The 26,775-nt window shown below is 37.2% G+C and overlaps 2 protein-coding genes across 6 annotated transcripts in view; both read left to right on the forward strand.

The window, feature by feature from the left end:
• The window catches only part of myoz1b (myozenin 1b), a 48,836-nt gene extending 32,607 nt beyond the window's left edge, over window positions 1–16,229 (forward strand). For 2 of the 3 annotated variants that reach the window (XM_061907293.1, XM_061907295.1), the window contains exons 3-6: window positions 14,603–14,769; window positions 14,841–14,901; window positions 14,970–15,171; window positions 15,234–16,229. In XM_061907293.1, coding sequence (XP_061763277.1) covers window positions 14,603–14,769; window positions 14,841–14,901; window positions 14,970–15,171; window positions 15,234–15,462 — 659 coding nt within the window. In that variant the 3' untranslated portion in view covers window positions 15,463–16,229. The remainder of the gene's footprint in view (window positions 1–14,602; window positions 14,770–14,840; window positions 14,902–14,969; window positions 15,172–15,233) is intronic. The other variant, XM_061907296.1, reaches the window with a different exon arrangement.
• A 10,181-nt stretch (window positions 16,230–26,410) lies between these two features.
• usp54b (ubiquitin specific peptidase 54b) overlaps window positions 26,411–26,775 on the forward strand; it is a 160,691-nt gene continuing 160,326 nt past the window's right edge. For all 3 annotated transcript variants that reach the window (XR_009807721.1, XM_061907485.1, XM_061907486.1), the window contains exon 1: window positions 26,411–26,623. The gene's annotated coding sequence lies outside the window, so the exon portion shown is untranslated. The remainder of the gene's footprint in view (window positions 26,624–26,775) is intronic.

The following is a 26,775-nucleotide window of genomic DNA, read 5'->3' on the forward strand; positions in this document are numbered from 1 at the left end:
CCACACAAAATAAAGTGGCGGACAACGTAAAATAATGTGGCGAACCACATAAAATAATGTGTTGCACATTTCAATTTCTTACACACGCTTGTTATTTCATATGTTGACCAGAGGGGGAGCACTTTTAAAAGCGACACACGGTCAAGTTGAAAAATCCCTCCTTTTTGGGACCACCCTCATTTTGATAGATTTCACCACCAGGGGTGCAAATGAGACATTCTCTATTAGATGCAATGGTTTTCCATATATTTCTGCCTTTGCACCTGTCAATGTTGACTTTTGTATGCACATTAAATCAACGAAAAAATCTCGACTTTGGAGCAATGTTCACAGACTCTAGTATTTGGCTTTCTATTAGATGCAATGGTTTTTCTGTATTGGGACCATGATTTACGTCCTAACTTGTTCACACCTCCTCATATGGAAGCTACTTTTCCTTGTTGATGTCCCAAGAAGCGTAGAAATACAACAACAACAACACACACACACACACACACACACACACACACACACACGCACACACACACACAGGTCTGATTTACGAGGCCCCGCTCACAGCTCTGCAGCATTGCAATGCTCCCCCCCCCCCCATTTTTATAGATGTACCGTGCGGTCAGGTTGTGTGTGTTTGTGTGTGTGTGTGTGCGTGTGTGTGTGTGTGTGTGCGTGTGTGTGTGTGTGTGTGTGTGTGTTTTATAGCGAGGAGGAGAAATCCATCACATCCCTTCGCCGCCAAGAGAGGAAGGATTTCCCACTGTAAACCAGACCGTGAACTCCCCTACCCCCCCACCCCTCCTCCATCATCTAATTACTTTGACCTACTGACCCATGCCGCTCCCCTGGTTTCACAAGCCGGCATCCCATAATGCCGCACAACAGGTTCCCGCCATAATTCATGGAAATGAGCACAAAGGAAGGGATTAAAAAACAAAACAAACCAAAAGTCACGAGCCAGCAAAAGGCCACGATACAGGAGCGGATACCAGAAGCTCAGAAACACTTTAGAAAACCTCTGTCGGTAACTACATCTGTAAGTTCAAGTTAAAACTCTACTATGCGGAGCCACAGACATTTATCAACAACACCCGGAAAGGCCACCTGCTCTTCTCTGTAGTGCAAAGTTCAAATTTGAATGACAATAACAGGAAGTCTAAGTCTCAAAATATAAAATGAAACCATGTTATTTTGATTTTGCTATTTTATTAAAATAAGTTTTAACTTTCTAGTATTTAATATTGCAATATCACCTAACAGTTTTGTTGTTTTTTCCCCACTAAAATCCCTCTTTTTACTATCCATATTTACCATTTGAAAATAATATATGTTTGTAACCCTTAGCCCTTTGAGATCTCCCAATAAAAAAGGCTTCATCAATAACATGTTTTATTATTACACATCAATGTCGAGCAGATATTTAAGTATATCTTTTTGTTAACCAAACCAAATCGAGTAGCAGGATCAGATGATATTGAAGTGTAGAACTGAGCCACCTCAAAAAAACACTTGGCTCTGCAAGTGCCACCATAATGACCAACATTAAAACACAGTAGCGTAGTATGCCTAAGTATTCATTAAAAAACAGGCAGGGTTTTTATTTAAGGAGGGTATTTAATATTTTTGGCCACTGTAAAATTATATAAAGTTTGAACAGTAACACTGGGTTTCAATGTTTGATTAATTGATTATTTGGCGTACCACTCGGTGGAGCCTGTATCATGAGCAAAACACATAAAATAATGTGGCGGGCCATTAAAAATACTGTGGGGAGCCACATAAAATAAAGGTGGCGGACCACATAAAAGGATGTGGCAGACCACATAAAATAAAGTGGCGGACCACGTAAAATAAAGTGGTGGGTCTCGTAAAATAATGTGGCGGACCACATGTAATAATGTGGTGGGCCATTTAAATAAAGTGGTGGGCCACATAAAATATTGCAGCGGACCACATAAATAACGTGGCGGGCCACATAAAACAATGTGGCAGACCATGTAATAATAAAAACTTGGCGGACCACGTAAATTACGCAGAGGACCACATAAATCATGTGGTGGGCCACTTAAATTACGCAGAAGACCACATAAATCACATGGTGGGCCACTTAAACTATGCGTAGGACCACATACATCATGTGGTGGGCCACAATAAATAATGTAATGACCACATAAGGGCATGGGAGGCCACTTAAACTACGCAGAGGACCACATAAATCATGTGGTGGGCCACTTGAATTATGCAGGGGACCACAGAAAAGGGCATGGCAGGCCACTTAAACTATGTGGAGGACCACATAAATCATGTGGTGGGTCACTATAATTAATGTAATGGACCACATAAAAGTACATGGCGGGCCAGTAAAATTAGGCAGAGGACCACATAAATCACGTGGTGGGCCACTTTAATTACCAGAGGACCACGTAAAAGGGCATGGCAGGCCACTTAAACTACGCGGAGGACCACATACATCACATAGTGGGCCACTTAAATTACGCAGAGGACCACATAAATCATGTGGTGGGTCACTATAAATAATGTAATGGACCACATAAAAGTACATTACGGGACAGTAAAATTAGGCAGAGGACCACATAAATCAAGTGGTGGGCCACTTAAATTACCAGAGGACCACGTAAAAGGGCATGGCAGGCCACTTAAACTACGCGGAGGACCACATAAATCACATAGTGGGCCACTTAAATTACGCAGAGGACCACATACATCATGTGGTGGGCCACTTTAATTACCAGAGGACCACATAAAAGGGAATGGCAGGCCACTTAAATTACATGCAGGACCACATAAATCACGTGGTGGGCCACTTAAAAGAAGTTAGCGTAGAGCCATGTAAATAATGTGGCGGGCCAGTATAAATAATGTATCAGACCACGTAAAAAGTCATGGCGGAACATATAAATTACGCACAGGACCACATACATCACTTTGTGGGCCACTATAAATAATGTAGTGGACCACATAAAAGGGCATGGTGGGTGACTTAAATTACGCGCAGGACAACATAAATCAAGTTGCGGGCCACTTAAATTATGCGGGGCGGGGGATCACAGAAAAGGGCATGGCGGGCCACTTAAACTATGCGGAGGACCACATAAATCATGTGGTGGGTCACTATAAATAATGTAATGGACCACATAAACGTACATGGCGGACCAGTAAAATTAGGCAGAGGACCACATAAATCACGTGGTGGGCCACTTAAATTACCAGAGGACCACGTAAAAGGGTATGGCAGGCCACATAAACTATGCGGAGGAGCACATAAATCACATAGTGGGCCACTTAAATTACGCAGAGGACCACATAAATCATGTGGTGGGCCACTTTAATTACCAGAGGACCACATAAAAGGGAATTGCAGGCCACTTAAATTATATGCAGGACCACATAAATCACGTGGTGGGCCACTTAAATTACATTCAGGACGACATAAATCAGGCGGCAGGCCACTTAAAAGAAGTTGGCGCAGCACCATATAAATAATGTAGCGGGCCAATATAAATAATGTATCAGACCACATAAAAGGTCATGGCGGACCATATAAATTATACGCAGGACCACATAAATCACTTTGTGGGCCAATATAAATTATGTAGTGGACCACATAAAAGGGCATGGTGGGTGACTTAAATTACGCACAGAACCAAATAAATCACTTCGTGGGCCAATATAAATAATGTAGCGGACCACAAAAAAGGTCATGGTGGGCCACTTAAAAGGAGGTGACGCAGGACCACATAAATCATGTGGTGGGCCACTATAAATAATGTAGCAGACCACATAAAAGGGCATGGCGGGTTACTTAAATTACACGCAGGACCACATAAATCATCTGGTGGGCCACTATAAATAATGTAGCGGACAACAAAAACGGTCATGGCGGGCCACTTAAAAGTATGTGGCACAGCACCACATAAATTAAAGCTGCAAGCAGCGATGGATGGGACCGACTTTTGCTGGTGTTTCCTGCCTTTACCCATTCAACATATCTTTACCTGCACATTGCCTACCTTCCCTGCATCCTGGGGTCACACTGGTGGTTCTTTCTTTCACCCATACATGCTGGTGCTTCCTGCCATTACCCAGTAAACATATTTTTACCTGCACATTACCTACCTTCCCTGTATTCTGGAGTCAAACTGGTGCCTCCTTCTTTCACCCAGTCAACATATCTTTACCCGCACATTACCTACCTTCTCTGCATTGTGTGGTCACGCTGGTGCTTCCTGATTTCAAGCGGCCATCTTGAGACGGCAGCAGCACAGCAGCATCAGCTCAGCAGTTCTTTGAAGACTCTTAAAAATAAAAACCGGAGCAGTTAGAAAAACTCTTTGCGCAACTTCTAATCAGAAGGGTTCAATATGTTTCCTGTGCGAGTTTGAAGCCGACACAACAAACGCGCTCAGAGGAGATAATGTTTGAAAAAAGGTGACGGGTTTTTACAAAACCTTTGTTTTGAAGGGTTTTTTGCCAATTTTCTGTTGATTTTTGCTGAAGGATGTCAATTAATGGGTCTATGTAGGTCTAAATGAGACCTACATAGAGGTTTTTGTTTGATGTCTCTACGACATTCCTACCGGAAGTTACAAGCAGTTTTGTTTGTGTTTTCTTCCCAAGAGCAGTTTTGTCAGTGTTTTATTCCTAGGGGGCGCTAGAGCGCAATTTTGAGTTTTGGGATTTGTTTGTTTTTTTTATTAGATGGCAATTTTCACCAGTCCTGATGTGTGTGTCGAGTTTGGTGAGTTTTGAAGCATTTTAAGGGGGTCAAATTACAGCTCAAAGAGGCAAAAATGACAATTTTTTTAGGAAACTTTTGTTTTGAAGGGGTTTTTGCCAACTTCCTGTTGACTTTTGCTGAGGGGTGTCAGTGAATGAAATGTAGGTCTAAGTCAGACCTACATAGAGGTTTTGGTTTCATGTCTATGCGACATTCTTTACGGAAGTTACGCGCAGTTTTATCTGTGTTTTTCCTAGGAGGTGCTAGATCGCAATTTTGAGTTTTTTTTTTTATTTTTTTTTTTATTAGATGGCAATTTTCACCAGTCCTGATGTGTGTGTCGAGTTTGGTGAGTTTTGAAGCATTTTAAGGGGGTCAAATTATAGCTCAGAGAGGCAAAAATAACATTTTTTTAGGAAACTTTTGTTTTGAAGAGGTTTTTGCCAACCTCCTGTTGACTTTTGCTGAAGGGTGTCATTGTATGAAATGTAGGTCTAAGTCAGACCTACATAGAGGTTTTGGTTTCATGTCTATGCGACATTCTTTACGGAAGTTACGCGCAGTTTTATCTGTGTTTTTCCTAGGAGGTGCTAGATCGCAATTTTGAGTTTTTTTTTTTGTTTTTTTTTAGATGGCAATTTTCACCAGTCCTGATGTGTGTGCTAAATTTGTTGAGTTTTGAAGCATTTTAAGGGGGTCAAATTACAGCTCACAGAGGAAAAAATAACATTTTTTTAGGAAACTTTTGTTTTGAAGAGGTTTTTGCCAACCTCCTGTTGACTTTTGTTGAAGGGTGTCAGAGTATGAAATGTAGGTCTAAGTGAGACCTACATAGAAGTTTTAGTTTAATGTCTCTACGACATTCTTTACAGAAGTTACGAGCAGTTTTGTCTGTGTTTTTCCTTGGGGGCGCCAGAGTGCAGTTTTGAGTTTTTTTTTTTCAATTAAATCACAATTTTCACCAGTCCTGATGTGTGTGTCGAGTTTGGTGAGTTTTGAAGCATTTTAAGGGGGTCAAATTACAGCTCACAGAGGCAAAAATAACATTTTTTTAGGAAACTTTTGTTTTGAAGAGGTTTTTGCCAACCTCCTGTTGACTTTTGTTGAAGGGTGTCAGAGTATGAAATGTAGGTCTAAGTGAGACCTACATAGAAGTTTTAGTTTAATGTCTCTACGACATTCTTAACGGAAGTTACGGGTAGTTTTGTCTGTGTTTTTCCTTGGGTGCGCCAGAGCGCAGTTTTGAGGTTTTTTTTTTTTCAATTAAATCACAATTTTCATCAGTCCTGATGTGTGTGTCGAGTTTGGTGAGTTTTGAAGCATTTTAAGGGGGTCAAATTACAGCTCAGAGAGGCAAAAATAACATTTTTTTAGGAAACTTTTGTTTTGAAGAGGTTTTTGCCAACCTCCTGTTGACTTTTGCTGAAGGGTGTCAGAGTATGAAATGTCGGTCTTAGTCAGACCTACATAGAAGTTTTAGTTTAATGTCTCTACGACATTCTTAACGGAAGTTACGAGCAGTTTTGTCTGTGTTTTTCCTTGGGGGCGCCAGAGCGCAGTTTTTATTTATTTATTTATTTTTTATTAGATGGCAATTTTCACCAGTCCTGATGTGTGTGTCGAGTTTGGTGAGTTTTGAAGCATTTTAAGGGGGTCAAATTACAGCTCAAAGAGGCAAAAATAAAAAAAATTTAGGAAACCTTTGTTTTGAAGAGGTTTTTGCCAACCTCCTGTTGACTTTTGCTGAAGGGTGTCAGAGTATGAAATGTCGGTCTAAGTCAGACCTACATAGAGGTTTTAGTTTAATGTCTCTACGACATTCTTAACGGAAGTTACGAGTAGTTTTGTCTGTGTTTTTTCCTAGGAGGCGCTAGAGCGCAATTTTGAGGTTTTTTTTTTTTTATTAGATGGCAATTTTCACCAGTCCTGATGTGTGTGCTAAATTTGTTGAGTTTTGAAGCATTTTAAGGGGGTCAAATTACAGCTCACAGAGGCAAAAATAACATTTTTTTAGGAAACTTTTGTTTTGAAGAGGTTTTTGCCAACCTCCTGTTGACTTTTGTTGAAGGGTGTCAGAGTATGAAATGTAGGTCTAAGTGAGACCTACATAGAGGTTTTAGTTTAATGTCTCTACGACATTCTTAACGGACGTTACGAGCAGTTTTGTCTGTGTTTTTCCTTGGGGGCGCCAGAGCGCAGTTTTGATTTTTTTTTTTTTTAATTAAATCACAATTTTCACCAGTCCTGATGTGTGTGTCGAGTTTGGTGAGTTTTGAAGCATTTTAAGGGGGTCAAATTACAGCTCAAAGAGGCAAAAATGACAATTTTTTTAGGAAACTTTTGTTTTGAAGGGGTTTTTGCCAACTTCCTGTTGACTTTTGCTGAAGGGTGTCAGTGAATGAAATGTAGGTCTAAGTCAGACCTACATAGAGGTTTTAGTTTAATGTCTCTACGACATTCTTAACGGAAGTTACGAGCAGTTTTGTCTGTGTTTTTCCTTGGGGGCGCCAGAGCGCAGTTTTGAGTTTTTTTTTTTTTTCAATTAAATCACAATTTTCACCAGTCCTGATGTGTGTGTCGAGTTTGGTGAGTTTTGAAGCATTTTAGGGGGTCAAATTACAGCTCAAAGAGGCAAAAATAATTGTTTTTTTAGGAAACTTGTTTTGAAGAGGTTTTTGCCAACCTCCTGTTGACTTTTGCTGAAGGGTGTCAGAGTATGAAATGTCGGTCTAAGTGAGACCTACATAGAGGTTTTAGTTTAATGTCTCTACGACATTCTTAACGGAAGTTACGAGCAGTTTTGTCTGTGTTTTTCCTTGGGGGCGCCAGAGCGCAGTTTTGAGTTTTTTTTTTTTTTTTTCAATTAAATCACAATTTTCACCAGTCCTGATGTGTGTGTCGAGTTTGGTGAGTTTTGAAGCATTTTAAGGGGGTCAAATTACAGCTCAGAGAGGCAAAAATAACATTTTTTTAGGAAACTTTTGTTTTGAAGAGGTTTTTGCCAACCTCCTGTTGACTTTTGCTGAAGGGTGTCAGAGTATGAAATGTCGGTCTTAGTCAGACCTACATAGAGGTTTTAGTTTAATGTCTCTACGACATTCTTAACGGAAGTTACGAGCAGTTTTGTCTGTGTTTTTCCTTGGGGGCGCCAGAGCGCAGTTTTTATTTATTTATTTATTTTTTATTAGATGGCAATTTTCACCAGTCCTGATGTGTGTGTCGAGTTTGGTGAGTTTTGAAGCATTTTAAGGGGGTCAAATTACAGCTCAAAGAGGCAAAAATAAAAAAATTTTAGGAAACCTTTGTTTTGAAGAGGATTTTGCCAACCTCCTGTTGACTTTTGCTGAAGGGTGTCAGAGTATGAAATGTCGGTCTAAGTCAGACCTACATAGAGGTTTTAGTTTAATGTCTCTACGACATTCTTAACGGAAGTTACGAGTAGTTTTGTCTGTGTTTTTTCCTAGGAGGCGCTAGAGCGCAATTTTGAGGTTTTTTTTTTTATTAGATGGCAATTTTCACCAGTCCTGATGTGTGTGCTAAATTTGTTGAGTTTTGAAGCATTTTAAGGGGGTCAAATTACAGCTCACAGAGGCAAAAATAACATTTTTTTAGGAAACTTTTGTTTTGAAGAGGTTTTTGCCAACCTCCTGTTGACTTTTGTTGAAGGGTGTCTGAGTATGAAATGTAGGTCTAAGTGAGACCTACATAGAGGTTTTAGTTTAATGTCTCTACGACATTCTTAACGGACGTTACGAGCAGTTTTGTCTGTGTTTTTCCTTGGGGGCGCCAGAGCGCAGTTCTGATTTTTTTTTTTTTTAATTAAATCACAATTTTCACCAGTCCTGATGTGTGTGTCGAGTTTGGTGAGTATTGAAGCATTTTAAGGGGGTCAAATTACAGCTCAAAGAGGCAAAAATGACAATTTTTTTAGGAAACTTTTGTTTTGAAGGGGTTTTTGCCAACTTCCTGTTGACTTTTGCTGAAGGGTGTCAGTGAATGAAATGTAGGTCTAAGTCAGACCTACATAGAGGTTTTAGTTTAATGTCTCTACGACATTCTTAACGGAAGTTACGAGCAGTTTTGTCTGTGTTTTTCCTTGGGGGCGCCAGAGCGCAGTTTTGAGTTTTTTTTTTTTTTCAATTAAATCACAATTCTCACCAGTCCTGATGTGTGTGTCGAGTTTGGTGAGTTTTGAAGCATTTTAGGGGGTCAAATTACAGCTCAAAGAGGCAAAAATAATTGTTTTTTTAGGAAACTTGTTTTGAAGAGGTTTTTGCCAACCTCCTGTTGACTTTTGCTGAAGGGTGTCACAGTATGAAATGTAGGTCTAAGTGAGACCTACATAGAGGTTTTAGTTTAATGTCTCTACGACATTCTTAACGGAAGTTACGAGCAGTTTTGTCTGTGTTTTTCCTTGGGGGCGCCAGAGCGCAGTTTTGAGTTTTTTTTTTTTTTTCAATTAAATCACAATTTTCACCAGTCCTGATGTGTGTGTCGAGTTTGGTGAGTTTTGAAGCATTTTAAGGGGGTCAAATTACAGCTCAGAGAGGCAAAAATAACATTTTTTTAGGAAACTTTTGTTTTGAAGAGGTTTTTGCCAACCTCCTGTTGACTTTTGCTGAAGGGTGTCAGAGTATGAAATGTCGGTCTTAGTCAGACCTACATAGAGGTTTTAGTTTAATGTCTCTACGACATTCTTAACGGAAGTTACGAGCAGTTTTGTCTGTGTTTTTCCTTGGGGGCGCCAGAGCGCAGTTTTTATTTATTTATTTATTTTTTATTAGATGGCAATTTTCACCAGTCCTGATGTGTGTGTCGAGTTTGGTGAGTTTTGAAGCATTTTAAGGGGGTCAAATTACAGCTCAAAGAGGCAAAAATAAAAAATTTTTAGGAAACCTTTGTTTTGAAGAGGATTTTGCCAACCTCCTGTTGACTTTTGCTGAAGGGTGTCAGAGTATGAAATGTCGGTCTAAGTCAGACCTACATAGAGGTTTTAGTTTAATGTCTCTACGACATTCTTAACGGAAGTTACGAGTAGTTTTGTCTGTGTTTTTTCCTAGGAGGCGCTAGAGCGCAATTTTGAGGTTTTTTTTTTAATTAGATGGCAATTTTCACCAGTCCTGATGTGTGTGCTAAATTTGTTGAGTTTTGAAGCATTTTAAGGGGGTCAAATTACAGCTCACAGAGGCAAAAATAACATTTTTTTAGGAAACTTTTGTTTTGAAGAGGTTTTTGCCAACCTCCTGTTGACTTTTGTTGAAGGGTGTCAGAGTATGAAATGTAGGTCTAAGTGAGACCTACATAGAGGTTTTAGTTTAATGTCTCTACGACATTCTTAACGGACGTTACGAGCAGTTTTGTCTGTGTTTTTCCTTGGGGGCGCCAGAGCGCAGTTTTGATTTTTTTTTTTTTTAATTAAATCACAATTTTCACCAGTCCTGATGTGTGTGTCGAGTTTGGTGAGTATTGAAGCATTTTAAGGGGGTCAAATTACAGCTCAAAGAGGCAAAAATGACAATTTTTTTAGGAAACTTTTGTTTTGAAGGGGTTTTTGCCAACTTCCTGTTGACTTTTGCTGAAGGGTGTCAGTGAATGAAATGTAGGTCTAAGTCAGACCTACATAGAGGTTTTAGTTTAATGTCTCTACGACATTCTTAACGGAAGTTACGAGCAGTTTTGTCTGTGTTTTTCCTTGGGGGCGCCAGAGCGCAGTTTTGAGTTTTTTTTTTTTTTCAATTAAATCACAATTCTCACCAGTCCTGATGTGTGTGTCGAGTTTGGTGAGTTTTGAAGCATTTTAGGGGGTCAAATTACAGCTCAAAGAGGCAAAAATAATTGTTTTTTTAGGAAACTTGTTTTGAAGAGGTTTTTGCCAACCTCCTGTTGACTTTTGCTGAAGGGTGTCACAGTATGAAATGTAGGTCTAAGTGAGACCTACATAGAGGTTTTAGTTTAATGTCTCTACGACATTCTTAACGGAAGTTACGAGCAGTTTTGTCTGTGTTTTTCCTTGGGGGCGCCAGAGCGCAGTTTTGAGTTTTTTTTTTTTTTTCAATTAAATCACAATTTTCACCAGTCCTGATGTGTGTGTCGAGTTTGGTGAGTTTTGAAGCATTTTAAGGGGGTCAAATTACAGCTCAGAGAGGCAAAAATAACATTTTTTTAGGAAACTTTTGTTTTGAAGAGGTTTTTGCCAACCTCCTGTTGACTTTTGCTGAAGGGTGTCAGAGTATGAAATGTCGGTCTTAGTCAGACCTACATAGAGGTTTTAGTTTAATGTCTCTACGACATTCTTAACGGAAGTTACGAGCAGTTTTGTCTGTGTTTTTCCTTGGGGGCGCCAGAGCGCAGTTTTTATTTATTTATTTATTTTTTATTAGATGGCAATTTTCACCAGTCCTGATGTGTGTGTCGAGTTTGGTGAGTTTTGAAGCATTTTAAGGGGGTCAAATTACAGCTCAAAGAGGCAAAAATAAAAAATTTTTAGGAAACCTTTGTTTTGAAGAGGATTTTGCCAACCTCCTGTTGACTTTTGCTGAAGGGTGTCAGAGTATGAAATGTCGGTCTAAGTCAGACCTACATAGAGGTTTTAGTTTAATGTCTCTACGACATTCTTAACGGAAGTTACGAGTAGTTTTGTCTGTGTTTTTTCCTAGGAGGCGCTAGAGCGCAATTTTGAGGTTTTTTTTTTAATTAGATGGCAATTTTCACCAGTCCTGATGTGTGTGCTAAATTTGTTGAGTTTTGAAGCATTTTAAGGGGGTCAAATTACAGCTCACAGAGGCAAAAATAACATTTTTTTAGGAAACTTTTGTTTTGAAGAGGTTTTTGCCAACCTCCTGTTGACTTTTGTTGAAGGGTGTCAGAGTATGAAATGTAGGTCTAAGTGAGACCTACATAGAGGTTTTAGTTTAATGTCTCTACGACATTCTTAACGGACGTTACGAGCAGTTTTGTCTGTGTTTTTCCTTGGGGGCGCCAGAGCGCAGTTTTGATTTTTTTTTTTTTTAATTAAATCACAATTTTCACCAGTCCTGATGTGTGTGTCGAGTTTGGTGAGTATTGAAGCATTTTAAGGGGGTCAAATTACAGCTCAAAGAGGCAAAAATGACAATTTTTTTAGGAAACTTTTGTTTTGAAGGGGTTTTTGCCAACTTCCTGTTGACTTTTGCTGAAGGGTGTCAGTGAATGAAATGTAGGTCTAAGTCAGACCTACATAGAGGTTTTAGTTTAATGTCTCTACGACATTCTTAACGGAAGTTACGAGCAGTTTTGTCTGTGTTTTTCCTTGGGGGCGCCAGAGCGCAGTTTTGAGTTTTTTTTTTTTTTCAATTAAATCACAATTTTCACCAGTCCTGATGTGTGTGTCGAGTTTGGTGAGTTTTGAAGCATTTTAGGGGGTCAAATTACAGCTCAAAGAGGCAAAAATAATTGTTTTTTTAGGAAACTTGTTTTGAAGAGGTTTTTGCCAACCTCCTGTTGACTTTTGCTGAAGGGTGTCACAGTATGAAATGTAGGTCTAAGTGAGACCTACATAGAGGTTTTAGTTTAATGTCTCTACGACATTCTTAACGGAAGTTACGAGCAGTTTTGTCCGTGTTTTCCCTTGGGGGCGCCAGAGCGCAGTTTTGAGTTTTTTTTTTTTTTTTTCAATTAAATCACAATTTTCACCAGTCCTGATGTGTGTGTCGAGTTTGGTGAGTTTTGAAGCATTTTAAGGGGGTCAAATTACAGCTCAGAGAGGCAAAAATAACATTTTTTTAGGAAACTTTTGTTTTGAAGAGGTTTTTGCCAACCTCCTGTTGACTTTTGCTGAAGGGTGTCAGAGTATGAAATGTCGGTCTTAGTCAGACCTACATAGAGGTTTTAGTTTAATGTCTCTACGACATTCTTAACGGAAGTTACGAGCAGTTTTGTCCGTGTTTTTCCTTGGGGGCGCCAGAGCGCAGTTTTTATTTATTTATTTATTTTTTATTAGATGGCAATTTTCACCAGTCCTGATGTGTGTGTCGAGTTTGGTGAGTTTTGAAGCATTTTAAGGGGGTCAAATTACAGCTCAAAGAGGCAAAAATAAAAAATTTTTAGGAAACCTTTGTTTTGAAGAGGTTTTTGCCAACCTCCTGTTGACTTTTGCTGAAGGGTGTCAGAGTATGAAATGTCGGTCTAAGTCAGACCTACATAGAGGTTTTAGTTTAATGTCTCTACGACATTCTTAACGGAAGTTACGAGTAGTTTTGTCTGTGTTTTTTCCTAGGAGGCGCTAGAGCGCAATTTTGAGGTTTTTTTTTTATTAGATGGCAATTTTCACCAGTCCTGATGTGTGTGCTAAATTTGTTGAGTTTTGAAGCATTTTAAGGGGGTCAAATTACAGCTCACAGAGGCAAAAATAACATTTTTTTAGGAAACTTTTGTTTTGAAGAGGTTTTTGCCAACCTCCTGTTGACTTTTGTTGAAGGGTGTCAGAGTATGAAATGTAGGTCTAAGTGAGACCTACATAGAGGTTTTAGTTTAATGTCTCTACGACATTCTTAACGGACGTTACGAGCAGTTTTGTCTGTGTTTTTCCTTGGGGGCGCCAGAGCGCAGTTTTGATTTTTTTTTTTTTTTAATTAAATCACAATTTTCACCAGTCCTGATGTGTGTGTCGAGTTTGGTGAGTTTTGAAGCATTTTAAGGGGGTCAAATTACAGCTCAAAGAGGCAAAAATGACAATTTTTTTAGGAAACTTTTGTTTTGAAGGGGTTTTTGCCAACTTCCTGTTGACTTTTGCTGAAGGGTGTCAGTGAATGAAATGTAGGTCTAAGTCAGACCTACATAGAGGTTTTAGTTTAATGTCTCTACGACATTCTTAACGGAAGTTACGAGCAGTTTTGTCTGTGTTTTTCCTTGGGGGCGCCAGAGCGCAGTTTTGAGTTTTTTTTTTTTTCAATTAAATCACAATTTTCACCAGTCCTGATGTGTGTGTCGAGTTTGGTGAGTTTTGAAGCATTTTAGGGGGTCAAATTACAGCTCAAAGAGGCAAAAATAATTGTTTTTTTAGGAAACTTGTTTTGAAGAGGTTTTTGCCAACCTCCTGTTGACTTTTGCTGAAGGGTGTCAGAGTATGAAATGTAGGTCTAAGTGAGACCTACATAGAGGTTTTAGTTTAATGTCTCTACGACATTCTTAACGGAAGTTACGAGCAGTTTTGTCTGTGTTTTTCCTTGGGGGCGCCAGAGCGCAGTTTTGAGTTTTTTTTTTTTTTTTCAATTAAATCACAATTTTCACCAGTCCTGATGTGTGTGTCGAGTTTGGTGAGTTTTGAAGCATTTTAAGGGGGTCAAATTACAGCTCAGAGAGGCAAAAATAACATTTTTTTAGGAAACTTTTGTTTTGAAGAGGTTTTTGCCAACCTCCTGTTGACTTTTGTTGAAGGGTGTCAGAGAATGAAATTTAGGTCTAAGTGAGACCTACATAGAAGTTTTAGTTTAATGTCTCTACGACATTCTTAACGGAAGTTACGAGTAGTTTTGTCTGTGGTTTTTCCTAGGAGGCGCTAGAACACAATTTTGAGTTTTTTTAAAATTTTTTATTAGATGGCAATTTTCACCAGTCCTGATGTTGAGTTTTGAAGCATGTTAAGGGGGTCAAATTACAGCTCAAAGAGGTGGCGGTATAATAATAATAAAACCTTAGAAATACAGTACGGTCCTCTGTCCTGAATAATGTGGCGGACAACGTAAATAATGTTACAGGCCACATGAAATGAGCTAGGGGATCAGATCTGGCCTGTGCTGTCGAGGTTTGTCCCTGAGGGGCCGACCCTCCCTGTCCTTGTGAGGCAGCACAAGCCGCCATACAACACACATCAAGTCACGTTTGTTCTCTCAGACGAGGAGTCCGACACGGAGGTCTCGGAGCTGGACCTGGGCACCAAGATCAAGACCCCCAAAGACGTGATGCTGGAGGAGCTGTCCCTGCTGTCCAACAGAGGCTCCAAGATGTTCAGGATGAGGCAGCAGCGCGTGGACAAGTTCATCGTGACCAACGAGAACATGGTGACGGGCGGCATGAAAAACCCACTCGGGAAAGTCGGCGTTTAGACTGAACCTTCTTTCCTGTTCTCCAGCAGAACCTGGAGAACCTGCTCATGTCCCCGCCGCCCCGGCCTGAGGTGGCGAAGGAAGAAGGTGGGACACACTTTGATGTCTTCTGTCCACCTTCGGGTGACATAGGGCTCCAACCTTTCTGTTACTAGTGGTGGCGGAGAAGGTGGAGGAGGAGGCGGTGGACCCGTGGGCCGAGAAGCAGAGGAGGAGGAGGGAGTACGTGCGCACCTACGTGTCGCCATGGGAACGGGCCATGAGGGGCGACGAGGAGCTGACGGCCACCATGAGAGCCCACATGCCGGGACCCGTCCGGGGCTGTGCGGACCTCCAGCAGTACAAGAGCTTCAACAGGTGCACAACCCCGCCCCCACCCCACCCCGTCCCAGGTGTAATCACCTTTCTTCCGCCCGCAGGACGGCGCTTCCCTTCGGCGGCGTAGAGAAGAACCCCAAGATGGCCTTCCAGCTGCCCGACATCAACGCGGCCGCCCGGGAGCCCGAGTCCCAGTCCTCCCTGCAGGCCGACCTGCGCTCACGGCCCTCCTTCAACCGCACGCCCATCGGCTGGGTGTGCAGTGAGGACAACACCCTCATCCACTTGGAACTGGACATCCCCTTCCACGGGGAGACTGACGACCTTTGAGCGCACTCATACTGACTAGTACACTCATACTAGGTAGTACACTCATACTAGGTCAAATACACTCATACTAAGTAGTACACTCATACTAAGTAGTACACTCATAATAAGTAGTACACTCATACTAAGTAGTACACTCACACTAAGTAGTACACTCACACTAAGTAGTAATACAGTCATACTAAATGGTACACTCATACTAAGTAGTACACACATACTAAGTAGTACACTCATAATAAGTAGTACACTCATACTAAGTAGTAATACAGTCATACTAAATGGTACACTCATACTAAGTAGTACACACATACTAAGTAGTACACTCATAATAAGTAGTACACTCATACTAAGTAGTACACTCATACTAAGTAGTACACTCACACTAAGTAGTAATACAGTCATACTAAATGGTACACTCATACTAAGTAGTACACACATACTAAGTAGTACACTCATAATAAGTAGTACACTCATACTAAGTAGTACACTCATACTAAGTAGTACACACATATTAAGTAGTACACTCCTACTAAGTAGTACACACTTGCATACTTGCTAGGACACTTAGGTCCATGCAGCCTATCTCCTATTTATTGCTGCCTCACACAACCAGAGTTGTCAACTAGCATCCTGCTATAAACACTGCAACAAATGTGTTGTTAAAAGCTTGAAATGAGCATTTCTGGGATTTTGCATGGCTAACATGCTAAAGTGTGACAGGATTAAAACAATGTATTTATGCAATAAAGTACACTTTTTTTGTGTTTGAATTATGTGATGCTGTTTTTTGTTTTTTACAGCAAATTATGCTGAACATTTGAGTGAAAAAATTCAGTGTGTAAAAAAACTGTGTATAAAATACGGTGTAATGTGAAAAACACTGCAAAATAACCAAGTGTAAGCAATTCAGTGTTGAAAATTCAATGTTTAAAAATCCATTGTATGAAAATGCAGTGCAGTGTAAAAAAAGTTCAGTTTATAAAAATGTATCTGTAAAAAACTTTGTGTGTAAAACTTCACTGTAAAAAAAAATTCAGTTTATAAAAAAATATCTGTAAAAAAATCAGTCTATAAAACATCAATGAGGTTTATAAAATCAAATGCAGTGTAAAAAACACTGAATACATCCATCCATCCATTTTCTACTGCTTATTCAGTGTAGAAAAATTCAAGTTTAAAAAAATTCAGTGTAAAAAACACTGAACAAAAATGTGTAAAAAAATCAGAGTAAAAATTAATTGTAAAAAAAAGTTTTTTGTAAAAGAAATTCAGTCTAAAAAAATCAATGATGTGTATAACAAAATTCAGTGTAAAAATTTACTGTAAAAAAAATCAGTCTATACAAATTCAATAAAGCGTAGAAAAAAATTGGTGATGCAAATTTTGTGTAAAAAAAATTCAGTGTGTAAAAATTAGTTGTAAAAACTTTCAGGTTGTAAAAGTTATTTGTAAAAAAAAAACTGTCTAAAAAAAATCAATGACGTTTATAAAAATCAGTGTATAAAAATGCAATGCAGTGTAAAAAAACAATGTATACAAATTAAGTGTAAAATATTCAAGTTTTAAAAATTCAGAGTTTAAAAATGCAATGCAGTGTAAAAAAAACACTGTACAACAATGTTGTTAAAAAAAATCAGTGGGTAAAAATTAAGTCTATAAAAAAGCTCAGTTGGGAAAAATTCTTTGCAAAAAAAAATTCAGTTAAAAAAAAAAATCAATGAAGGGTATAAAAAATTCTGTAAATTTACTATAAAAACAAGTTTATACAAATTCAATAAAGCATAGAAAAAAATTGGTGAAGCAAATTTTGTGTAAAATAATTCAGTGTGTAAAAATTCATTATAAAAATGTTAAGTTTGTATAAGTTATTTGTAAAAAAAAAATCAGTCAAAAAAAAATCAATAAAGCATATAAAAATGCAATGCAGTGTAAAAAAACACTGAACACGTCTAAAAAAAATAATTGAAGTGTATAAAAATTCAGTGTAAAAAAATGAATACATAAAAATTCCCTGATGTGAAGCCAAAATTCAGTGTAAAAATGTACTGTAAAAAAAGCAGTCTGTGTAAAAAAAATATCAGCATATAGAAATTCATTCTAAAAAAAGTTCAGTTTCTAAAAAATATTTGTAAAAATATTCAGTCAATAAAACATGAATGAAGTGTATAAAAATGCAATGTAGTGTAAAAAAGAACACTGTACAAAAATTGAGTGTAAAAAAATCAATGTGTAAAAATTCATTGTAAAAAAAGTTCAGTTGAGAAATTTTTTGTAAAAGAAAATCAATGAAGTGTATTAAAAAAATTCAGTGTAAAAATTCACTGTATGATTTAGAGGATCTTTGACCAAAGTTCTGTCAATAGGTCTTTAAAAGATTAGATATTATTTGGAGGATCTTTGACCAATGTTTTGTCAGTACGTTTTTAAAACAGCAGATGTTATTTAAAAGATCTTTGACCAATGTTTTGTCAGTAGGTCATTAAAAACGGCAGATACGATTTGGAGGATCTTTGACCAATATTTTGTCAATAGGTCTTTAAAAACAGCAGATATTATTTGGAGGATCTTTGACCAATGTTTTGACCAATGTTTTGTCAGTAGGTCTTTAAAAACGGAAGATATTATTTGGAAGATATTTGACCAATGTTTTGTCAGTAGGTCTTTAAGACAGCAGATATTATTTGGAGGATCTTTGACCAATGTTTTGTCAGTAGGTCTTTAAAAACAGCAGATATTATTTCGAGGATCTTTGACCAATGTTTTGTCAGTAGGTCTTTAAAAACAGCAGATATTATTTGGAGGATCTTTGACCAATGTTTTGTCAGTAGGTCTTTAAAACAGCATATACAGTATTATTTGGAGGATCTTTGACCAACACTGTGTCAGTAGGTCTTTAAAACAGCAGATATGATTTACAGGATCTTTGACCAATATTTTGTCAATAGGTCTTCAAAAAAGCAGATATGATTTACAGGATCTTTGACCAATATTTTGTCAATAGGTCTTCAAAAAAGCAGATATTATTTGGAGGATCTTTGACCAATGTTTTGTCAGTAGGTCTTTAAAAATAGCAGATATTATTTGGAGGATCTTTGACCAATGTTTTGTCAGTAGGTCTTTAAAAACAGCAGATATTATTTGGAGGATCTTTGACCAATGTTTTGTCAGTAGGTCTTTAAAACAGCATATACAGTATTATTTGGAGGATCTTTGACCAACACTGTGTCAGTAGGTCTTTAAAACAGCAGATATGATTTACAGGATCTTTGACCAATATTTTGTCAATAGGTCTTCAAAAAAGCAGATATTATTTGGAGGATCTTTGACCAATGTTTTGTCAGTAGATCTTTAAAAACAGCAGATATTATTTGGAGGATCTTTGACCAATGTTTTGTCAGTAGGTCTTTAAAACAGCAGATATGATTTACAGGATCTTTGACCAATATTTTGTCAATCGGTCTTCAAAAAAGCAGATATTATTTGGAGGATCGTTGACCAATATTTTGTCAATAGGTCTTTAAAAACAGCAGATATTATTCGGAGGATCTTTGACCAATGTTTTGACTAATGTTTTGTCAGTAGGTCTTTTAAACAGCAGGTATTAGTTGGGGGATCTTTGACCAATGTTTTGTCAATAGGTATTTAAAACAGCTGATATTATTTGGAAGATATTTGACCAATGTTTTGTCAGTAGGTCTTTAAAAACAGCAGATATTATTTGGAGGATCTTTGACCAATGTTTTGTCAGTAGGTCTTTAAAACAGCTGATATTATTTGGAAGATATTTGACCAATGTTTTGTCAGTACGTTTTTAAAACAGCAGATGTTATTTAAAAGATCTTTGACCAATGTTTTGTCAGTAGGTCATTAAAAACGACAGATACGATTTGGAGGATCTTTGACCAATATTTTGTCAATAGGTCTTTAAAAACAGCAGATATTATTTGGAGGATCTTTGACCAATGTTTTGACCAATGTTTTGTCAGTAGGTCTTTAAAAACGGAAGATATTATTTGGAAGATATTTGACCAATGTTTTGTCAGTAGGTCTTTAAGACAGCAGATATTATTTGGAGGATCTTTGACCAATGTTTTGTCAGTAGGTCTTTAAAAACAGCAGATATTATTTCGAGGATCTTTGACCAATGTTTTGTCAGTAGGTCTTTAAAAACAGCAGATATTATTTGGAGGATCTTTGACCAATGTTTTGTCAGTAGGTCTTTAAAACAGCATATACAGTATTATTTGGAAGATCTTTGACCAACACTGTGTCAGTAGGTCTTTAAAACAGCAGATATGATTTACAGGATCTTTGACCAATATTTTGTCAATAGGTCTTCAAAAAAGCAGATATGATTTACAGGATCTTTGACCAATATTTTGTCAATAGGTCTTCAAAAAAGCAGATATTATTTGGAGGATCTTTGACCAATGTTTTGTCAGTAGGTCTTTAAAAATAGCAGATATTATTTGGAGGATCTTTGACCAATGTTTTGTCAGTAGGTCTTTAAAAACAGCAGATATTATTTGGAGGATCTTTGACCAATGTTTTGTCAGTAGGTCTTTAAAACAGCATATACAGTATTATTTGGAGGATCTTTGACCAACACTGTGTCAGTAGGTCTTTAAAACAGCAGATATGATTTACAGGATCTTTGACCAATATTTTGTCAATAGGTCTTCAAAAAAGCAGATATTATTTGGAGGATCTTTGACCAATGTTTTGTCAGTAGATCTTTAAAAACAGCAGATATTATTTGGAGGATCTTTGACCAATGTTTTGTCAGTAGGTCTTTAAAACAGCAGATATGATTTACAGGATCTTTGACCAATATTTTGTCAATCGGTCTTCAAAAAAGCAGATATTATTTGGAGGATCGTTGACCAATATTTTGTCAATAGGTCTTTAAAAACAGCAGATATTATTCGGAGGATCTTTGACCAATGTTTTGACTAATGTTTTGTCAGTAGGTCTTTTAAACAGCAGGTATTAGTTGGGGGATCTTTGACCAATGTTTTGTCAATAGGTATTTAAAACAGCTGATATTATTTGGAAGATATTTGACCAATGTTTTGTCAGTAGGTCTTTAAAAACAGCAGATATTATTTGGAGGATCTTTGACCAATGTTTTGTCAGTAGGTCTTTAAAACAGCTGATATTATTTGGAAGATATTTGACCAATGTTTTGTCAGTACGTTTTTAAAACAGCAGATGTTATTTAAAAGATCTTTGACCAATGTTTTGTCAGTAGGTCATTAAAAACGACAGATACGATTTGGAGGATCTTTGACCAATATTTTGTCAATAGGTCTTTAAAAACAGCAGATATTATTTGGAGGATCTTTGACCAATGTTTTGACCAATGTTTTGTCAGTAGGTCTTTAAAAACGGAAGATATTATTTGGAAGATATTTGACCAATGTTTTGTCAGTAGGTCTTTAAAACAGCAGATATTATTTGGAGGATCTTTGACCAATATTTTGTCAATGGGTCTTTAAAAACAGCAGATATTATTTGGAACATCTTCGACCAATGTTTTGTTAGTAGGTCTTTAAAACAGCAGATATTATTTGGAAGATATTTGACCAATGTTTTGTCAGTAGGTCTTTAAGACAGCAGATATTATTTGGAGGATCTTTGACCAATGTTTTGTCAGTAGGTCTTTAAAACAGCACATACATTATTATTTGGAGGATCTTTGACCAATGTTCTGTCACTAGGTTTTTAAATTGGCATAAACATTATTATTTGGAAGATCGTTGACCAATGTTTTGTCAGTAGGTCTTTAAAAACGGAAGATATTATTTGGAAGATATTTGACCAATGTTTTGTCAGTAGGTCTTTAAGACAGCAGATATTATTTGGAGGATCTTTGACCAATGTTTTGTCAGTAGGTCTTTAAAAACAGCAGATATTATTTCGAGGATCTTTGACCAATGTTTTGTCAGTAGGTCTTTAAAAACAGCAGATATTATTTGGAGGATCTTTGACCAATGTTTTGTCAGTAGGTCTTTAAAACAGCATATACAGTATTATTTGGAGGATCTTTGACCAACACTGTGTCAGTAGGTCTTTAAAACAGCAGATATGATTTACAGGATCTTTGACCAATATTTTGTCAATAGGTCTTCAAAAAAGCAGATATGATTTACAGGATCTTTGACCAATATTTTGTCAATAGGTCTTCAAAAAAGCAGATATTATTTGGAGGATCTTTGACCAATGTTTTGTCAGTAGGTCTTTAAAAATAGCAGATATTATTTGGAGGATCTTTGACCAATGTTTTGTCAGTAGGTCTTTAAAAACAGCAGATATTATTTGGAGGATCTTTGACCAATGTTTTGTCAGTAGGTCTTTAAAACAGCATATACAGTATTATTTGGAGGATCTTTGACCAACACTGTGTCAGTAGGTCTTTAAAACAGCAGATATGATTTACAGGATCTTTGACCAATATTTTGTCAATAGGTCTTCAAAAAAGCAGATATTATTTGGAGGATCTTTGACCAATGTTTTGTCAGTAGATCTTTAAAAACAGCAGATATTATTTGGAGGATCTTTGACCAATGTTTTGTCAGTAGGTCTTTAAAACAGCAGATATGATTTACAGGATCTTTGACCAATATTTTGTCAATCGGTCTTCAAAAAAGCAGATATTATTTGGAGGATCGTTGACCAATATTTTGTCAATAGGTCTTTAAAAACAGCAGATATTATTCGGAGGATCTTTGACCAATGTTTTGACTAATGTTTTGTCAGTAGGTCTTTTAAACAGCAGGTATTAGTTGGGGGATCTTTGACCAATGTTTTGTCAATAGGTATTTAAAACAGCTGATATTATTTGGAAGATATTTGACCAATGTTTTGTCAGTAGGTCTTTAAAAACAGCAGATATTATTTGGAGGATCTTTGACCAATGTTTTGTCAGTAGGTCTTTAAAACAGCTGATATTATTTGGAAGATATTTGACCAATGTTTTGTCAGTACGTTTTTAAAACAGCAGATGTTATTTAAAAGATCTTTGACCAATGTTTTGTCAGTAGGTCATTAAAAACGACAGATACGATTTGGAGGATCTTTGACCAATATTTTGTCAATAGGTCTTTAAAAACAGCAGATATTATTTGGAGGATCTTTGACCAATGTTTTGACCAATGTTTTGTCAGTAGGTCTTTAAAAACGGAAGATATTATTTGGAAGATATTTGACCAATGTTTTGTCAGTAGGTCTTTAAAACAGCAGATATTATTTGGAGGATCTTTGACCAATATTTTGTCAATGGGTCTTTAAAAACAGCAGATATTATTTGGAACATCTTCGACCAATGTTTTGTTAGTAGGTCTTTAAAACAGCAGATATTATTTGGAAGATATTTGACCAATGTTTTGTCAGTAGGTCTTTAAGACAGCAGATATTATTTGGAGGATCTTTGACCAATGTTTTGTCAGTAGGTCTTTAAAACAGCACATACATTATTATTTGGAGGATCTTTGACCAATGTTCTGTCACTAGGTTTTTAAATTGGCATAAACATTATTATTTGGAAGATCGTTGACCAATGTTTTGTCAGTAGGTCTTTAAAAACAGCAGATATTATTTGGAGGATCTTTGACCAATGTTTTGTCAATAGGTCTTTAAAAACTGCAGATATTATTTGGAGGATCTTTGACCAATGTTTTGTCAGTAGGTCTTTAAAAACAGCAGATATTATTTCGAGGATCTTTGACCAATGTTTTGTCAGTAGGTCTTTAAAAACAGCAGATATTATTTGGAGGATCTTTGACCAATGTTTTGTCAGTAGGTCTTTAAAACAGCATATACAGTATTATTTGGAGGATCTTTGACCAACACTGTGTCAGTAGGTCTTTAAAACAGCAGATATGATTTACAGGATCTTTGACCAATATTTTGTCAATAGGTCTTCAAAAAAGCAGATATGATTTACAGGATCTTTGACCAATATTTTGTCAATAGGTCTTCAAAAAAGCAGATATTATTTGGAGGATCTTTGACCAATGTTTTGTCAGTAGGTCTTTAAAAACAGCAGATATTATTTGGAGGATCTTTGACCAATGTTTTGTCAGTAGGTCTTTAAAAACAGCAGATATTATTTGGAGGATCTTTGACCAATGTTTTGTCAGTAGGTCTTTAAAAACAGCAGATATTATTTGGAGGATCTTTGACCAATGTTTTGTCAGTAGGTCTTTAAAAACAGCAGATATTATTTGGAGGATCTTTGACCAATGTTTTGTCAGTAGGTCTTTAAAACAACATATACAGTATTATTTGGAGGATCTTTGACCAACACTGTGTCAGTAGGTCTTTAAAACAGCAGATATGATTTACAGGATCTTTGACCAATATTTTGTCAATAGGTCTTCAAAAAAGCAGATATTATTTGGAGGATTTTTGACCAATGTTTTGTCAGTAGATCTTTAAAAACAGCAGATATTATTTGGAGGATCTTTGACCAATGTTTTGTCAGTAGGTCTTTAAAACAGCAGATATGATTTACAGGATCTTTGACCAATATTTTGTCAATCGGTCTTCAAAAAAGCAGATATTATTTGGAGGATCGTTGACCAATATTTTGTCAATAGGTCTTTAAAAACAGCAGATATTATTCGGAGGATCTTTGACCAATGTTTTGACTAATGTTTTGTCAGTAGGTCTTTTAAACAGCAGGTATTAGTTGGGGGATCTTTGACCAATGTTTTGTCAATAGGTATTTAAAACAGCTGATATTATTTGGAAGATATTTGACCAATGTTTTGTCAGTAGGTCTTTAAAAACAGCAGATATTATTTGGAGGATCTTTGACCAATGTTTTGTCAGTAGGTCTTTAAAACAGCTGATATTATTTGGAAGATATTTGACCAATGTTTTGTCAGCAGGTCTTTAGAAAAAAGCAGATTTTATTTGAAGGATAATTGACCATTATTTTGTTGTTAGGTCTTTAAAACAGCGGGTATTATCTGGAGGATCTTTGACCAAAATTTTGTCAATAGGTCTTTAAAAACAGCAGATATTAGATAGAGGATCTTTGACCAATGTTTTGTCAGTAGGTCTTTAAAACAGCATATACAGTATTATTTGGAGGATCTTTGACCAACACTCTGCCAGTAGGTCTTTAAAACAGCAGATATGATTTAGAGGATCTTTGACCGATGTTTTGTCAATAGGTCTTTAAAACAGTGGATTTTATTTGGAGGATCTTTGACCAATGTTTTGTTAGTAGGTCTTTAAAACAGCACATACAGTATTATTTGGAGGATCTTTGACCAATGTTTTGTCAGTACGTCTTTAAAAACAGCAGATATTATTTGAAAGATATTTGACCAATGTTTTGTCAAATATGTCTTTATAAACAGCCGGTATTATTTGGAGGATCTTTGACCAATATTTTGTCAATAGTCTTTTTAAAAACAGAAGATATTATTTGGTGGATCTTTGACCAATGTTTTATCAATAGGTCTTTAAAACAGTAGATTTTATTTGGAGGATCTTTGACTAATGTTTTGTCAGTAGGTCTTTTAAACAGCAGATCTTATTTGGAGGATCTTTGACCAACATTTTGTCAACAGGTCTTTTCAAACAGCAGGTATTAGTTGGAGGATCTTTGACCAATATTTTGTCAATATGTCTTTAGAACAGCTGTTATTATTTGGAGGATCTTTGACCAATGTTTTGTTAGTAGGTCTTTGAAACAGCACATACAGTATCATTTGGAGGATCTTTGACCAATGTTTTGTCAGTAGGTCTTTAAAAACAGCAGATATTATTTGAAAGATATTTGACCAATGTTTTGTCAAATATGTCTTTATAAACAGCCGGTATTATTTGGAGGATCTTTGACCAATATTTTGTCAATAGTCTTTTTAAAAACAGCAGATATTATTTGGAGGATCTTTGACCAATATTTTGTCAATAGTCTTTTTAAAAACAGCAGATATTATTTGGTGGATCTTTGACCAATATTTTGTCAATAGTCTTTTTAAAAACAGCAGATATTATTTGGTGGATCTTTGACCAATATTTTGTCAATAGTCTTTTTAAAAACAGCATATATTATTTGGTGGATCTTTGACCAATATTTTGTCAATAGTCTTTTTAAAAACAGCAGATATTATTTGGAGGATCTTTGACCAATATTTTGTCAATAGTCTTTTTAAAAACAGCAGATATTATTTGATGGATCTTTGACCAATATTTTGTCAATAGTCTTTTTAAAAACAGCAGATATTATTTGGTGGATCTTTGACCAATATTTTGTCAATAGTCTTTTTAAAAACAGCAGATATTATTTGGAGGATCTTTGACCAATATTTTGTCAATAGTCTTTTTAAAAACAGCCGGTATTATTTGGAGGATCTTTGACCAATATTTTGTCAATAGTCTTTTTAAAAACAGCAGATATTATTTGGAGGATCTTTGACCAATATTTTGTCAATAGTCTTTTTAAAAACAGCCGGTATTATTTGGAGGATCTTTGACCAATATTTTGTCAATAGTCTTTTTAAAAACAGCAGATATTATTTGGTGGATCTTTGACCAATATTTTGTCAATAGTCTTTTTAAAAACAGCAGATATTATTTGGTGGTTCTTTGACCAATATTTTGTCAATAGTCTTTTTAAAAACAGCAGATATTATTTGGTGAATCTTTGACCAATATTTTGTCAATAGTCTTTTTAAAAACAGCAGATATTATTTGGTGGATCTTTGACCAATAATCAGTCGGTGGTTGAAAAGATCAAAGCGGTTCAGCTCTTTACCAGGATGTATGAAGAACACTCCCCTGCCTTCAAGCGCCACCGGATGTGTGAAGGACACGCAGGTAGCTCACAGGGCTGACGTCATCCCCTCCGCGCAATGCGCACACTGTCCAGCAGGGGGCGGCACCGCGCTGTTACGTCACAGGCGGCGGGAGAAGCTGCTGGTGAAAGAGGAGGGCGGAAGGAGATCAGGGGCTATCGCGAGAGTGACCGCAGCGTGGGGACGCGGAGCTGCTGGTGTGGGCTGCCTGCCTGAGTGCCTGCGTGGAGTGGAGTGGAGTGGAGTGGAGTGGATACGCCCACGGCTCAGCCTCCCCCTTTGCCGCGCAATCACACGGTGGGACTCGCCGGAGGACGGAGACTGGCGGCGAACGGCTGCCTCCATCCAGGGTGAGTCGGAGCGTGTCCGTGTCCGTGTCCGTGTGTCCGTGTCCGTGTCCGTGTCCGTGTATCCATGTGTCCGTGTGTTGAACATCATCATCATCATCAGGTGTTCTGCGCACGTCACCACTTCCTCTTGTTGCTCGGCCATTTCCGCCTCT

The sequence above is a fragment of the Nerophis ophidion genome, linkage group LG08, assembly GCF_033978795.1.
Source record: "Nerophis ophidion isolate RoL-2023_Sa linkage group LG08, RoL_Noph_v1.0, whole genome shotgun sequence".
Classification (NCBI taxonomy): Eukaryota; Metazoa; Chordata; class Actinopteri; order Syngnathiformes; family Syngnathidae; genus Nerophis; species Nerophis ophidion.